Source organism: Poecilia mexicana, unplaced genomic scaffold (assembly GCF_051168715.1).
Source record: "Poecilia mexicana isolate PSO_F unplaced genomic scaffold, ASM5116871v1 scaffold_6, whole genome shotgun sequence".
Classification (NCBI taxonomy): Eukaryota; Metazoa; Chordata; class Actinopteri; order Cyprinodontiformes; family Poeciliidae; genus Poecilia; species Poecilia mexicana.
Window position 1 is genome coordinate 9,433,396 of NW_028263375.1, and position 16,365 is coordinate 9,449,760.

Genomic DNA, 16,365 nt, shown 5'->3' on the forward strand with positions numbered 1-16,365 from the left:
TTTTTTAGTTCATTGGATTCTGCATAGCACTTGGGTTGACCGTGATTTATCTGCTCTGTTTTCTCGTCTTCCGGTGTTGTTCATCCCAGTGCTGTTCATCCCCACCAGAAAACAAAGGGAACCAATAGGTCTAGATGGAGCCCAAAAAATCCTAAAAGAAATGATGAAATTTATGCATGCATTTAATTATTGAGGATAATCCATGTTTGGTTAAGAATAACATTCCTGGCAGGAGAAACATTTAGTATATTTTGCTACCTTTGAAAAAGGTTTTCTGTATAAATATATTTGTGTCACTTTCATGTAAAATGATTTATTATTTCTTACTGTGCAACTCAAAATTCCAGTTTTGTTTTGTAGATATCTTACTCAGATGTGTTGATATAAAAATACTATTTTTAATCTCAATTCCTTTTACCTCATCTGTGGTCATGAACTTTGGGTCATGACCGAAAGAACGAGATCACGGATAGAAGCGGCCAAAATGGGTTTCCTCCGCAGGGTGGCTGGGCTCTCCCTTAGAGATAGGGTGAAAAGCTCGGTCATCCGGGAGGGACTCGGAGTAGAGCTGCTGCTCCTCCACGTCGAGAGGAGCCAGTTGAGGGGCATCTGGTCAGGATGCCTCCTGGACGCCTCCCTGGTGAGGTGTTCCGGGCACATCCCACCGGGAGGAGGCCCCGAGGAAGACCCAGGACACGCTGGAGGGACTATGTCTCTCGGCTGGCCTGGGAACACCTTGGGGTTCCTGGAGGAGCTGGAACCCCAATATATATATATATATATATATATATATATATATATATATATATATATATATATATATATATATATATATATATATATATTTTTTTTTTTTTTTTATCACTTTAAATCCAACTAAGCTGCTGGTCACGTCACCCCAAGTCAAGGTTTACAACCACACGTGAAAATAACTGCAAACAGATGATCAATTATACAATAACACAGCTTTGAAAAGCAGAAGTAGAGTAGAGAGGGAAGTCTGGGCCTCCCTTCTGAAGCTGCTGCCCCCGCGACCCGACCCGGATAAGCGGAAGAAAATGGATGGATGGAATTCCTTTTACCTGATATCTCATTATTTGCAGATGGGTTTTTGTCTTTTTTTATTCTTACAACTTAGTTTTGGTTTAATGTTTTTCATCTTCTGATTGAATTATCATTATTTAGACATGACTGTTCGGTTTGTTGGCTACTATAAAATGTCATCTTAGATATTTTTGACTAAAATGTCTGACGTGTGTAATGAAAGATTATTTGTAATCAGGTTCAGGTTTTAACTTTGACATCTAACCTTTTAAGCATTTTATATATTATTCAAGTGTTTTATGATAAATAACTATTTGTTCAATAACATTGTGATGACAGGAATGTCTGTGAATCTGGGTGGAGGGTCAGTTCCAGTAAGTAGTGGGTTATTTTGTGCATCAGCTCAGGAAAACAGACCTGCAGCTGAAGAGGTGAACAGATTCTAGGGGAAATGTTATTGTGTGATGATTTGGGCAGATAGTCTCTGTTGTTGGGGTAAAATCTCTGATCACTTCAGGTGTTTTGCTGTCAGATGTTCTGAGATGTGTGATCCCAACAATATATCTTTGTATTCAATAAATATGATTAATTTTACTTCTCTGACTTTTTGTTCTGGTTTAATAAATCCTCTTATACCCTCAGGGGGTATAAATAAATTTAAACTTAACATTTTGGGCAAAACCTTTATGCGGAATAGTTTTTGAAAGATCAAAGCCTCTTTTAGCGGATAATAAAAAATAAAAAAAAATTTAAAGGCACGTGGAGCCTTTGTTTACAGAGCGAGCCGAGGTCGTGGCAGCTGGACCCACCGGTGGGTCCGTCGGGTTCTCTCGGGGAGATTTACTGATCTAAATTTGGTGTTTCCACCCAGTTCTTGTGAAGGATTTCTGGATTTTTAATACTGATTGGTGAGACGCAAATGCAGCTCTCAGAGGGTCGACCCACTAATTCAGTTAAGCAGAAACCTGTTGCAGTTGAAACTGTCTAATTCTGCAGATTGAATGTGCTAAATCAAAAGTATCTGTATCTGAGGCAAGCGTTCCTAAATTCAGAGAGCAGCCAGAGGCGGTCCTAGCCTGTTTGGGGCCCTGGGCGAACCACCTATCCAATGCCCCCTCCACGCCCCCAGTCCCACCCTGTGTCATCCAGTTTGTGTCTCTTTATTTTGCAAAATCTTATTCATATGCCCAGCATATGAATACTGTAACCACTCCCAGATCATAAAGCACCCATTCATATTTGCCCTGAACTCCCTCTGGATCTGCATGAATTACAGTCGGCCCCAGTTACATTATGTGGTTCTTTATACATATATTAATATGTATAAAGAAGTAGTCTTGTTTTATTAATCACGGTTTAACTCCAGCTTCATGTTTGTTTTTCATTCACTTAGCAACGTGCCTCCTTTTAGAGCACTTTGCATCTTTTCGTTCCAAACACCAACATTTACCTGAAAGGTAATCTAGGAATGCAAATATGTTTTGTGACTGAAAACTGAAAATGAAACAAAACAGTTTAGGAACAATTAGAGTGGAAAAACTGAGCCACACCACCAAGAAGGAGATTTTTAACTTCAGATCTTGTCACGGGTTTTTGTGCTGACAGTAAAAACAATTTATTTCTACAATGCAAACTTAATTTTATGAAAAATTAAATGGTCTAGTTTTAACTTTGACAACCAGGTAACAGTATGAAGTTGGTGTTGTATTTGGTTTGATTAAAAGAGAGTTGTTAGTGCTGGTATAGTTGATGTTTTTAATTCTACCATGAGCCGTGTTGTTTTTAAGAGTAGATATAATATGTCATAACTAAACTTGCTGGTTATGTTTTGCTTCATTGGAAGCATAAATTATTTCATAGTGAAGTTAGATCATTAAACAGGTGGAGTTGTTCATATTTTTAGAAATAAAATAAACTAAAAGTTAACGTTGCTTTTATTTGAATTGTTCTTTCTGCAGAGATGAACATAGCAGCAGTAAAACAATGGCTCTCAGCAGTGAAGGGACAACTTGAGAAGAATCCTCTGGCATCAAACATTGGCTTTGCACTGATCCTTCTCTGCTTTGAGAAAATTGTAGAGTTGGAGTTTGTTTGTCCCCGTCAGTCGAAACTGAATGCCGTCTCTGCTTCATCATTTTTCTCAGCTCCAGCTTTAATTGTCTTTCTGCTCATGCTTAAAACTGAACGTCCATGTAAATCGTGTAAATCATTTGTGGAAACTGTCCTTCCTGGTCTAGTTCCTGCTGTAACCTGGTGTATAATATTGTTCATGGATGGACGTTATTACGCCTGTTTTTGGACCAACTGGTCAGGACACTATGGAACCAGTGAGACTGCTTCCCCTCTGAAATGGTGCAAACCAGTTAATTTGTCTCATGGAGAGGAGATCCAGACTCTGGAGTGGTACGCCACGTCTCAGGTATGCAGCGAGTTTCTACTTGTTTTACATTCATCAACAGATAAACAGCTGTTAAACATTGAGATTATTTTCACGTGCATTTTCTTTATGTGTTTTTTAAAAAGGTCATTGGACTCTGGGTTGCATTTGGTCTCACTGCTGTTTTTAAGATCTATTTAAAAGACGATGAAAATAACGCTTAAGACATCCATCTACAGGTGCAGAACAACGAATGACAGAAATTCAGAAAAGAAAAGAAAAAAAAAAAAGAAAAAAAAGAAAAGAAAAGAAAAGGACATCTGGGTGGGAAAAAAACAACCAGGATTATCAATTTGAACAGTCAGATCTCATTCAGAAAATCTAGAATAAAGTTAAAACATGTTCCAGTTGGAGGCAATCAAATGTGAAGGACAATCCAACTTCTATAAGATATACTAAATTTATAACAAAATAATGTCTCTACTTTTAAAATCTTATGTTAAAAAGGATCAGAACAACAAATGGCTTTCAGCAGTTAAAGAATTGTTAAAAGCCAGTCCACTGGCAATTAGTTTAGGTTTTGGATTTATCCAGATGCTACTGGAGAAACTGGTGGAACTGGAGTTTGCATCCCTTTGTGACTATAGTTGCAACTATGAGCCTCAGAAATGGTGCAAACCATCAAACTCATCTCAAGAACAAGAGTCACTGGCCAAAACCAGCTGTGGTATTCTTACTAACAGGTAAGAAATCAGGATATATTCCTGAAATTTGGACAAACTATATATGTTTGTGGATCTATTATTCAGATGTATTGATATAAAAATACGTTTTTCAATCTCAGTTCTTTTTACCTGAAATCCCATTATTTTTAGACATCCTGCATATTTTTTTCAGATATGCATCATTTTCAGATGTATTTTGTTGTCTCTCATCTTTGCACCCCACAATGTAAAATGCATTTAATCTTCTAATTAAATTAGCATTATTTAAACATGAGTGTTCAGTTTGTTGGTTACTACAGAAGTGACAATTCAAAATAACCAGATTCTTCATATTCAGTCGATTTAATAGCGATTCTCTTGATTCTTCTGTCAGGAATGAGAAAAAAAAATATTCAGAAAACTAAAGTATGTTTACCCATGTGAAAGGGGTCTTAGCAGCCACCTCAAATGCGTCACGCTCACATGCAGCGTTGGCCACAGACAGGAAGTCGGAGATGTCACCAGAGGAAGGCCCCGACCACCATCATAGTGTCATAAGGTGTGGTTGTTGGTGGTGAGGAGAGACGCTGAGAACCCAGGTGTGGTGAAGATGATGATTTTAATTAAGATAACGCTTGGAGTAGTCCAGGTACAGGCAGCACGGCAAACAGACTAGCGCACAGCTAAGATGCCGGTAGCAACAGATTAACGGAACTAACATGCAAGCAAAACACAATCCGGGACTTAGCAGTACGACCGGATAGTGATACAAAGTGTAACCAACAAAGACCAACAAAGACAAGGACCCGACGAGGAACACAGACAACAGGTGGGTTTAAATACACACTGGGTAATCAGGGGAATGAGACACACCTGGGGAGCAATCAACGGGGAGGACAGGACAGAGACTCACAGGAACACAGGACTGAACACAGAAAACTCAAAAATAAACATACAGAAACACGGAACATAACACATAGCTGTGAACTGTGAGGAAAAAACAATTTTGTTTGCTGCGTATAAAACAAAAGCATCTTGCTGCAGTTCATTAAAGGGCAAAACACAAAGGAGAACAGCAGGTATTTATGAAATATTGGTCCAAGAAAATAGATTATGTGTTTATTACATGATCTAGTTTTTAAACCACATTACATAGAAATAAAAGCGTTCAACAAGAACACAGGAAAATAAAATGAAGAATGTCCTGCATTCTCCCTAGGAGAGAAAGTATGTTCTTTCCTGATCTAAAATAAAGGGGAAAAGAAAAGTTAAACTGCAAAGCTCTTCAACCGCCATTCTAAAGATGGCTAACGATTAGCATACCGGCAGCTAACGGTCGCAGCCTAAACTTGCTAAGTTAAAGTTCAACGATCAAGTCATCTTTACTCACGTCAAAGTTAGTAAAGCTGACTTCAAAGTTAGATTTACTAACTTCGAATATTCCCAACAGTTTTGTAAAATTGTTGAAGTTTCTTCCTTACTACTTTCAATTTCCATCCAATATACTAGCTAATTTTATTCTTCTCATTTTCAGTGGACTCTCTAGTCTCTAGATCAGGGGTGTCAAACTCATTTTGGTTTAGGGGCCGCATACAGCTTAATCTGATCTGCAGGGGGCCACACAAGTGAACTCATTGCAAGATTAAATAGAACCAATAAAAGTGGACTTGTTGTTGATTTTTATATTGAACGAATTTCACTTTTACAAACTATATTATGAATAATCTCAGTTTTTAAGAACGGTATCTGCAATTTCAACAATACTTTTACTCAGTTGAGCATTTATTTAAGTGCATTGTGCATAAGAACTGATCTCAGTGATTGTACAATGTTGCAAAACATTTATTCACAGTTTTTGGAACTTAAAAACACTGTCCTGCATCACAAAATACAACAGACAAAAATTAAGAAAAGATTTAAAATCAATTTTCAACATCTGGGAAGCAATTTGAACAAATTATCTGGCTTCACACATTTGAAGTGTCAGCAGTTTTAAACAGACATTTGATTAAGTACATTTGTTGATGCATAAAATGCATACATATAGAAAAACATGCATACATAACATGTATGTATGTTAGCATGCACGAGAAATATGAGGTTGCCAGGGCCAAAATAAAAAGCTGGTAAAGCATAGAATCGAACTTGTTTACAGAACCTGAAGCTCAGTGCTGCCATCTGCTGTTAGTTCCGCTGTAGTGTTGCATCATGTTGTGTGCTCTGAATAAAACACAGCGCCCCTCGTGGACAGTATAGGAACTGCAGATTTTCAATTAAATGAAGTATAAGTTTTTTCATGAACAATGATAATGCATTTAGCCCCCGGGCCGGACTAAATCGTTCGGCGGGCCGGTTCCGGCCCGCGGGCCGTACGCTTGACACCCCTGCGTTAAGTGTTTCCTTTATATTGTCGTCAGTCTTGAACCTTTGTGTTATTTATCAGAGGAGAGACTGAAGGAGGAGCTGTCAGACTAACCAATCCACTACTTTTTCTTTACATACTTTACCTTGTTGAGACAAGACATGAAATAATGCTTGGATTAAAAAACACATGAACCCAGCAAGCAGCTCTGTGAAAAAAACACAACTCTTTGCAACACTTGTAGATACATGTCAGGCATCCTCACAGGATGAAGTGGTTCACTGATATGCAAGTCTTGTTGCAGAGAAACAAGACATAGATGCCTAACTACAGGTGCGTTTCCATTAAAAATATATCTAAATCTTTGTCTATATTCTGCTAATGTAAAAAAAAAAGACCTTTTGCAATTGCTGTTCCTGCTTAGCAAAAGTAAGCATGCATGTTGAGATGTAAACTCTGCACATCATCCCTCTTTTCACTAAGATAAATCCTTCTCACCACTCCCTCAACGTGCACACACAGGTCAGTCTGTGAGTGAAAGGAGGCGTGTGGCGCTTTGAGGTAAACTTAAGAGATCAAGCAACGACAGCGCATGAGGCAACAAGCCTTAGGGTGGTTTGGGGAGATGAAGGGTTCTGGTGCCTATTTCCAGTGGACAATAAGTGAGAGATGGGGTAAACCCTGGACAGGTCGCCAGTTTGAATATTACTGAAAAGTCAATTTAATGAATTCACTGAACGAGATTTTCACTGTCCCTAACTCGATTCCTCCATCAGTCTGTTTATTAAAAACAGACTGATGGAGGAGATAATCTACAGAAGGTATTAAAAAGACAATTTTTGAATTACTTCCATATACATGCTAATACAATCATCTTTATAGTTTTTCCTAATTTTGTTTTTCTCTTTGTTTTTCTTCAGTAATGGATCCGAAAAACAAGTGGCTGTCTATGGTGACAGAAATATTGAAAACCAGTCCACTGGGAACTAGTGTATGTTTTGGATTTATCTAGCTGATACTGGAGAAACTGGTGGAAGTGGAGTTTGCATGCCCTTGTCACTCTGATTACAACCATTTATATGGTTCAGCAGTTTTCATTGCTCCAACATATATAGTCTTTTTTACTAATGTGTGCTGTTAGTTATTCTCTTAATTTATGTAAATGTAAATCATTCTGGGAAGCCTTAACTATCATGATTGTTCCAGCCATAACATGGGTGATAATAGTGTTCATTGATGGTCGTTATTATGCCTGTACAATGACTGATTAGTCAGGAAAGTATGAACTGATCGAGAATGCTGGACCTCAGAAATGGTGTAAACCATCAAACTCATCTCAGGAGCAAAAGCTACTGGCCCAAACCCAGCTGCTGTATTCTTACTCACAGGTAAGAAATCATGATATTTTCCTGAGATTTGGACAAACTAATAATTTATTTTTTGTGTGCTAATAACATATCTTTCATTGTTTGTGTTTTTGACTGTTTTTTAGTACGTTGGATTCTACACAGCACTTGGGTTGACCCTGTTTTATGTGGTCGGTTTTATCGTCTCCCAGTGTTGTTCATCCCCACCAGAAGACAGCAACCCTTCAAGAACTGAACGAACCAAAAATCTTTGTAAAAATATGAAAATGTATACATGCATTTAATTACTGAGGATAGGCCATGTTTGGTTAAGGATTATATAACATTCCTGGCAGGAGAAACCTTTAGGATATTTTTACTATGTGCTAACTTTGATAAAGGTTTTCTGTATAAATATGTTTGTGCCCATTTCATGTAATATGATTGATTATTTCTTATGGTGCAACTCAAAATTTTAATTTTGTTTTGTAGATATATTATTCAGATGTGTTGATATAAAAATACTATTTTTAATCACAATTCCTTTTACCTGGTATCTCATTATTTACAGATCTGCATTATTTTAAGATGGGGTTTTTTGTCTCTTTTCTGCATCCTACAGCTCAGTTTTAGTTTACTGTATTTCATCTTCTGATTAAATTAGTATTATTTAGACATGGCTGTTTGATTTGTTGGTTAATATAAAATGTCATCATTGATATTTTTGACTAAAATGTTTTTGACGTGTAATGAATGATTATTTGTAGATTCAGATTTTAATTTTGACATCTAACCTTTTAAGCATTTTATATATTATTCAAGTGTTTTATGATAAATAACTATTTGTTCAATAACATTGTGAGGACAGGAATGTCTGTGAATCTGGGTGGAGGGTCAGTTCCAGTAAGTAGTGGGTTATTTTGTGCATCAGCTCAGGAAAACAGACCTGCAGCTGAAGAGGTGAACAGATTCTAGGGGAAATGTTATTGTGTGATGATTTGGGCAGATAGTCTCTGTTGTTGGGGGAAAATCTCTGATCACTTCGGGTGTTTTGCTGTCAAATGTTCTGAGATGTGAGACACCAAAGATATGTCTTTGTATTCAATAAATATAATAAATTTTACCTCTCTGACTTTTTGTGCTGGTTTAATCTTTCGCATACAGATCTAGGGGAGATTTACCGATCTAAATTTGGTGTTTCCACCCAGTTCTTGTTAAGCATTTATGGATTTGTAATGTAATCCATGTAACTGATCGATGCACCGCAGATGCAGCTATCAGAGGGTCGACCCACTAAATCAGGTGAGCAGAAACCTGTTGTAGTTGAAACTGTCTAATTCTGCAGATTGAACTCGTTAAATCAAGAGTGTCTGTCTCTGAGACGAGCGTTGTTTCTAAATTCAGAGAGCAGCCAGAGGTTTGGATGTGATGTTGGTTCATAGAAAAGAGTTGAAAAAGAGTTTAAGAAAAAGAGTAAATAAGATGCTAAGAGATAGGTTAGAGGCCCTGGAAACTGGCACTTCCTAAATCCCATGTTTCAGTTCACTGAAGACTCTTTCCAAAGCTCTTTGCATGTTTTCCTTAACAAACATGAATATTTCCTTAAAATTAACCTAGAATGCAAATATGTTCTGTTGCTGAAACTGAAACCAAATGAAAATAAAGGCACAATTATTTCAGAAGAGCTGTCAAGCCACCAAAAAGGAGATTTTCAACCACTTCAGATTTTGGTACTGGTTTATTTTCATTGTAATAATTTTACAATGGAAACTTGATTTTGTCAAAATCAAACAGACTATTTTTGACTTTGATAACCAGGAAGGAAATATTAAATATCCCTTGCTTTGAAAACATTTTTTAGCTCTGTCTCTCTAAAGTAAATGGAGAAATTAAATTTCACACATTTCTAGTGCCATATGTTATAGTTTACAAAACTCTTACATTCTGAAGACATATGGAGTAGGACATATGGAGTAAGACATATGGAGTAAGACATATGGAGTAGGACATATGGAGTAAGACATATGGAGTAAGACATATGGAGTAAGACATATGGAGTAGGACATATGGAGTAAGACATATGGAGTAGGACATATGGAGTAAGACATATGGAGTAGGACATATGGAGTAAGACATATGGAGTAGGACATATGGAGTAAGACATATGGAGTAAGACATATGGAGTAAGACATATGGAGTAGGACATATGGAGTAAGACATATGGAGTAAGACATATGGAGTAAGACATATGGAGTAGGACATATGGAGTAAGACATATGGAGTAAGACATATGGAGTAAGACATATGGAGTAAGACATATGGAGTAGGATATATGGAGTAAGACATATGGAGTAGGACATATGGAGTAAGACATATGGAGTAAGACATATGGAGTAAGACATATGGAGTAGGACATATGGAGTAAGACATATGGAGTAGGACATATGGTGTAAGACATATGGAGTAGGACATATGGAGTAGGACATATGGAGTAAGACATATGGAGTAAGACATATGGAGTAAGACATATGGAGTAAGACATATGGAGTAGGACATATGGAGTAAGACATATGGAGTAGGACATATGGAGTAAGACATATGGAGTAAGACATATGGAGTAAGACATATGGAGTAGGACATATGGAGTAAGACATATGGAGTAAGACATATGGAGTAAGACATATGGAGTAGGACATATGGAGTAAGACATATGGAGTAAGACATATGGAGTAAGACATAAGGAGTAAGACATATGGAGTAGGACATATGGAGTAAGACATATGGAGTAAGACATATGGAGTAGGACATATGGAGTAAGACATATGGAGTAAGACATATGGAGTAAGACATATGGAGTAAGACATATGGAGTAAGACATATGGAGTAAGACATATGGAGTACCCTAACCCTCTATATATGGAGTTGGCCCAACTTTTTCCGCTAAAGCTTCAACTCTTCTTCAAGCTGACCACAAGATCAATCAAATTTTATTTGTATAGCACATTTCAGCAACAAGGCTGAAATGTGGTTCTGGATGCAGAGCAGAACCAGAACCAGAACCAGAAGACCTGAAAGGTCTGGAAGATTGCTATGACAACAGCAGCAGACTTCAGTATGCTTCATTGTTCCACCAGTTATAGTTGTTTTACTAATGTCTGCCATTAAATGTCGCTGTAAAGCCCACCGTGAGGCCATTGGTGTGTATGGTTGATAGTGTTCCTTGATGGTCGTTATTACGCCTGTCTAAAGACCGATTGGTCAGGAAAATATGAAATTATTGTGAACGCTGAACCTCAAATGGTGTAACCAGGGGTGCCTGATCCTGAGGGCCGGCATCCTGCATGTTTTAGTTCTCTCCCTAGTGATAGTAACAACCTCCTCAGCAAGTCAATGTTCTCCTTAGGCCTCTAATGAGCCATCATTTGATGAAGGTGTGCTAAACCAAAGAGAGACCTAAAACATGCAGGACGGCAGCCCTGGAGGACCAACTTTGGGGACCACTGGTGTAAACCATCAAACCCCAACTCATCACAGCTGGCCAAAACCCAGCTGTGGTATTCTGAGTCTCAAGTAACAAACTGACCTTTTCCAGAAATATGCATGGCCTACAACTTAAAAGATGAGTAGTTTTTGTCTGAACATGAGATTTAATTTTTTAAAATTGTTTCTCTTTATTTGCCTGTGTTTTAGTCTGTTGGATTCTTGATAGCATTTGGATTGACTGCAGTTCACCTGTTCTACTCCAAGTGCTCATTCAGTTCTGACAAACACGAATAAATTTCAAGTAATGGAGGAAACAAGGATACTTCTAAACATGATTACATTAATACTTGTATGAATGCATATATAAAATCATTGGCCATGCTTTGGTGGGATTACAAAACATTCCTGGAAGGAGCATCTTTAATGATTGTAAGATATTCCAACTCCAAAAAATGTTTGGAATGCTTTACTTGTGCGCTGTAAATGTAATTGACTAATTGTTCATAGCCATACTACCCAGCTAATTGTGGTTGTATTTTCTATATGTTTAACTATTAATATGAAAGTACTATTTTAAAAAGCACTGCACTCTATGTTCAATTGTTTTTCCTTTACATTTTGTATATTTTTATTGTAGTTCAGTCTATATTTCATATTTATGTAAGTTCAAAACCTTTATGGTATATGGTAAGGGAATGAATATTTTAAACTGCCATTTATCAAGTTCCAAAACGTATCAATTAAAGTTTTATGTGCAAAAGCATGGACATTTTTTAAAAAAGCTAGTTAGAGACAACCAAAATTTCTCCAATTGTCAATTACCCTTGTTGAATTTTGAAATGATTTTGTGAGAATATTTGTTTTTAGAATTTTTGACTGTTTTATTATCTGATATTGAATTTTGAATTTCAAATGCAATATCAGATGTCTAAACTTTAATATTAAATGTTATGAACAGATTTTATATCTGTTTTGGTCATAGTTAAAAAGGATAAAAACAGGATTGAGTGTAAAATTATCAATGAATGTCAAAAAATCTAACTTGTGTTGTAGTTAAACATGAGAGAGAGATTAAATTCCTGGATTTTACTCATGATGAAAACCAAAACTGAAACCAAGCATCAGGATGTAAAGATAATGTCAATGACAATTTTGCCATGTAAACTGAAAGATTCGAATGATGAAGCTTTAACATTGTTTAATTCACTGATTTTTTTTCTTACTTGACTTTCTATGTAGAAGTTTCTACAAAATTCCATTTTTATTTTACAAAAAAGAGCTTTAAGAATCATAAGCAGGAAATGATGCAGAGATCAAACAAATCCATTGTTCCTACACTTAAAATTTGTGAAATTTTACAACTTGGTGGAATGTTGTTTGGCAAGTTATGTGTAAAATACCACCAAATTAGCAAAACATATTTAAAGGGATTGCATTTAAAGAGCATCACAAATTTGAAAAATCATAATTAAGCAAAGGTAAATGGTCATTTGAAGGCACCTGCAGTATTGAATTTTGCGTGCGATTTTTAAATAATGATCCCACATTTCTTTAAAATTCCTTTCCTTCATGTTAGCAGTCATGGTTGCTGCTTTTCCCTCAGCTGCGGTGAGTCGCACCAACTTCAGCTTTGTTTGTTGTTTACTCAACAAAGTTTTTTTCAAAGAACTTTGCATTTCCCTAAAAATTTCCCTAAAGCGAATTTTAAATGCAAATATTTTTTAAGACTGAAAAATTAAAATGAAACAAAATAAAAGCATTCTCTGAAAACTTGGCCACCACACCAAGAAGCAGCTTTATAACCACCTCAGATCTTGGTCTTGGTTTATTGTGTGTTTGCAGTAAAATAATTGATTTCTTCATTAATATAAAACAAACCAACAAAAACCAAAAAACAGAGTTTCTATTTTTATCTTTGAAAATTGAGCAGAAGGAAACAGCATTAAGTTAATGTGTCGCAATCGCGGAACAAGTCAGCGTCGGGCCCGGGAGCGAGGCTAATGACCGGGCCCCTGTATGTGTATGGCGGGTCTGCTTTTTCACGTACCTTCTCTTTTTTTTGGAGGGGGTGGGGGGTATGGACGTACGAACATAACGTATTCGTTAGTGTATTTTACCCAAAAAACACTTGGAAAAAATATCAGAAAAACCATGAGTGAAACTATGACTGGGCAAGCCTACTGTATAATATACTTGGGGCCCACCTCTTTATTATTCTATATACACCTTACTCAATAGCAGAGGGCCCACTTTCTCTGACGTTAAAACAACTGAAACTCTTCCTCCCTCCGGCCCACCGGGCCGCTGCCCTCCCAGGCCCCCCATAGCTCCACCCCTGATGTGCCATTGTCTTTTTTATTAAGAGAGGATTAGTGGTGGGACAGTTGACTTTTAAAAATGACTATAATTAAATAAAAACAAGTGGTGCCAAAAACTAAAATTAAATAATTTATTTTGTATTGCCTTTTTTTTCTGCAGAGATGAACATAGCAGCAGTAAAACAATGGCTCTCAGCAGTGAAGGGACAACTTGAGAAGAATCCTCTGGCATCAAACATTGGCTTTGCACTGATCCTTCTCTGCTTTGAGAAAATTGTAGAGTTGGAGTTTGTTTGTCCCTGTCAGTCGAAACTGAATGCCGTCTCTGCTTCATCATTTTTCTCAGCTCCAGCTTTAATTGTCTTTCTGCTCATGCTTAGTACTGAACGTCCATGTAAATCGTGTAAATCATATGTGGAAACTGTCCTTCCTGGTCTAGTTCCTGCTATAACCTGGTGTATAATATTGTTCATGAATGGACGTTATTACGCCTGTTTTTGGACCAACTGGTCAGGACACTATGGAACCAGTGAGACTGCTTCCCCTCTGAAATGGTGCAAACCAGTTAATTTGTCTCATGGAGAGGAGATCCAGACTCTGGAGTGGTACGCCACGTCTCAGGTATGCAGCGTGTTTTTACTTATTTTACATTCATCAACAGATAAACAGCTGTTAAACATTGACATTATTTTTTCATGCATTTTCTTTGTGTGTTTTTTAAAAAGGTCATTGGACTCTGGGTTGCGGTTAGTCTCACTGCAGTTTTTAAGATCTATTTGTTCTGTAAGTTCTGCTGCAAACATCAAGAAGAAATAGACACAGTAAATCCCCCTGAACAAATCCACCTCCAGGTGCAGAACAACGAATGACAGAAGTTCAGAAAAGAAAAGAAAGAAAGCAAAAGAGAAGAAAATGACATTTGAGCGGGTTGAAACATGTTCCAATTGGAGGCGATCAAATGTGAAGGACAATCCAACTTCTATAAGATATACTAAATTTATTTTAATTTATAACAAAATAATGTCTCTACTTTTAAAATCTTATGTTTAAAAGGATCAGAACAACAAGTGGCTTTCAGCAGTGAAAGAATTGTTAAAAGCCAGTCCACTGGCAATTAGTTAAGGTTTTGGATTTATCCAGATGCTACTGGAGAAACTGGTGGAACTGGAGTTTGCATCCCTTTGTGACTATAGTTGCAACTATGAGCCTCAGAAATGGTGCAAACCATCAAACTCATCTCAAGAACAAGAGTCACTGGCCAAAACCAGCTGTGGTATTCTTACTAACAGGTAAGAAATCAGGATATATTCCTGAAATTTGGACAAACTATATATGTTTGTGGATCTATTATTCAGATGTATTGATATAAAAATACGTTTTTCAATCTCAGTTCTTTTTACCTGAAATCCCATTATTTTTAGACATCCTGCATATTTTTTTCAGATATGCATCATTTTCAGATGTATTTTGTTGTCTCTCATCTTTGCACCCCACAATGTAAAATGCATTTAATCTTCTAATTAAATTAGCATTATTTAAACATGAGTGTTCAGATTGTTGGTTACTACAGAAGTGACAATTCAAAATAACCAGATTCTTCATATTCAGTCGATTTAATAGCGATTCTCTTGGTTCTTCTGTCAGGAATGAGAAAAAAAAAATTCAGAAAACTAAAGTATGTTTACCCATGTGAAAGGGGTCTTAGCAGCCACCTCAAATGCGTCACGCTCACATGCAGCGTTGGCCACAGACAGGAAGTCGGAGATGGTACCAGAGGAAGGCCCCGACCACCATCATAGCTGTGAACTGTGAGAAAAAAATTTCTCACAGTTCACAAAACAAAAGCATCTTGCTGCAGTTCATTAATGGGCAAAACACAAAGGAGAACAGCAGGTATTTATGAAATATTGGTCCAAGAAAATAGATTATGTGTTTATTACATGATCTAGTTTTTAAACCACATTACATAGAAATAAAAGCGTTCAACAAGAACACAGGAAAATAAAATGAAGAATGTCCTGCATTCTCCCTAGGAGAGAAAGTATGTTCTTTCCTGATCTAAAATAAAGGGGAAAAGAAAAGTTAAACTGCAAAGCTCTTCAACCGCCATTCTAAAGATGGCTAACGATTAGCATACCGGCAGCTAACGGTCGCAGCCTAAACTTGCTAAGTTAAAGTTCAACAATCAAGTCATCTTTACTCACGTCAAAGTTAGTAAAGCTGACTTCAAAGTTAGATTTACTAACTTCGAATATTCCCAACAATTTTGTAAAATTGTTGAAGTTTCTTCCTTACTACTTTCAATTTCCATCCAATATACTAGCTAATTTTATTCTTCTCATTTTCAGTGGACTCTCTAGTCTCTACACCAGGGGTGTCAAACTCATTTTGGTTTAGGGGCCGCATACAGCTTAATCTGATCTGCAGGGGGCCACACAAGTAAACTCATTGCAAGATTAAATAGAACCAATAAAAGTGGACTTGTTGTTGATTTTTATATTGAACGAATTTCACTTTTACAAACTATATTATGAATAATCTCAGTTTTTAAGAACGGTATCTGCAATTTCAACAATACTTTTACTCAGTTAAGCATTTATTTAAGTGCATTAAGCATAAGAACTGATCTCAGTGATTGTACAATGTTGCAAAACATTTATTCACAGTTTTTGGAACTTAAAAACACTGTCCTGCATCACAAAATACAACAGACAAAAATTAAGAAAAGATT

At 36.8% G+C, this 16,365-nt stretch overlaps 1 protein-coding gene and 2 long non-coding RNA genes across 4 annotated transcripts in view; all 3 read left to right on the top strand.

The window, feature by feature from the left end:
* The window catches only part of LOC106910014 (uncharacterized), a 32,364-nt gene that overhangs the window by 1,539 nt on the left and 14,460 nt on the right, over positions 1 to 16,365 (top strand). The window contains exon 3 of one of the 2 annotated variants that reach the window (XM_088006196.1): positions 9 to 1,638. The exons of the other annotated variant lie outside the window; for it this stretch is intronic. Within the exon in view, the coding sequence (XP_087862322.1) occupies positions 9 to 128 (120 nt within the window). The 3' untranslated portion in view covers positions 129 to 1,638. Of the gene's footprint in view, positions 1 to 8; positions 1,639 to 16,365 lie in introns of those variants that run through there. 2 annotated transcript variants of the gene reach the window in all.
* Positions 7,371 to 8,510, top strand: LOC148158638 (uncharacterized). Its single transcript, XR_015763015.1, has 2 exons — positions 7,371 to 7,875; positions 7,980 to 8,510. It is a non-coding gene; the product is annotated as an uncharacterized LOC148158638 (long non-coding RNA).
* On the top strand, positions 13,787 to 14,635 carry LOC148158639 (uncharacterized). Its single transcript, XR_015763140.1, has 2 exons — positions 13,787 to 14,255; positions 14,360 to 14,635. It is a non-coding gene; the product is annotated as an uncharacterized LOC148158639 (long non-coding RNA).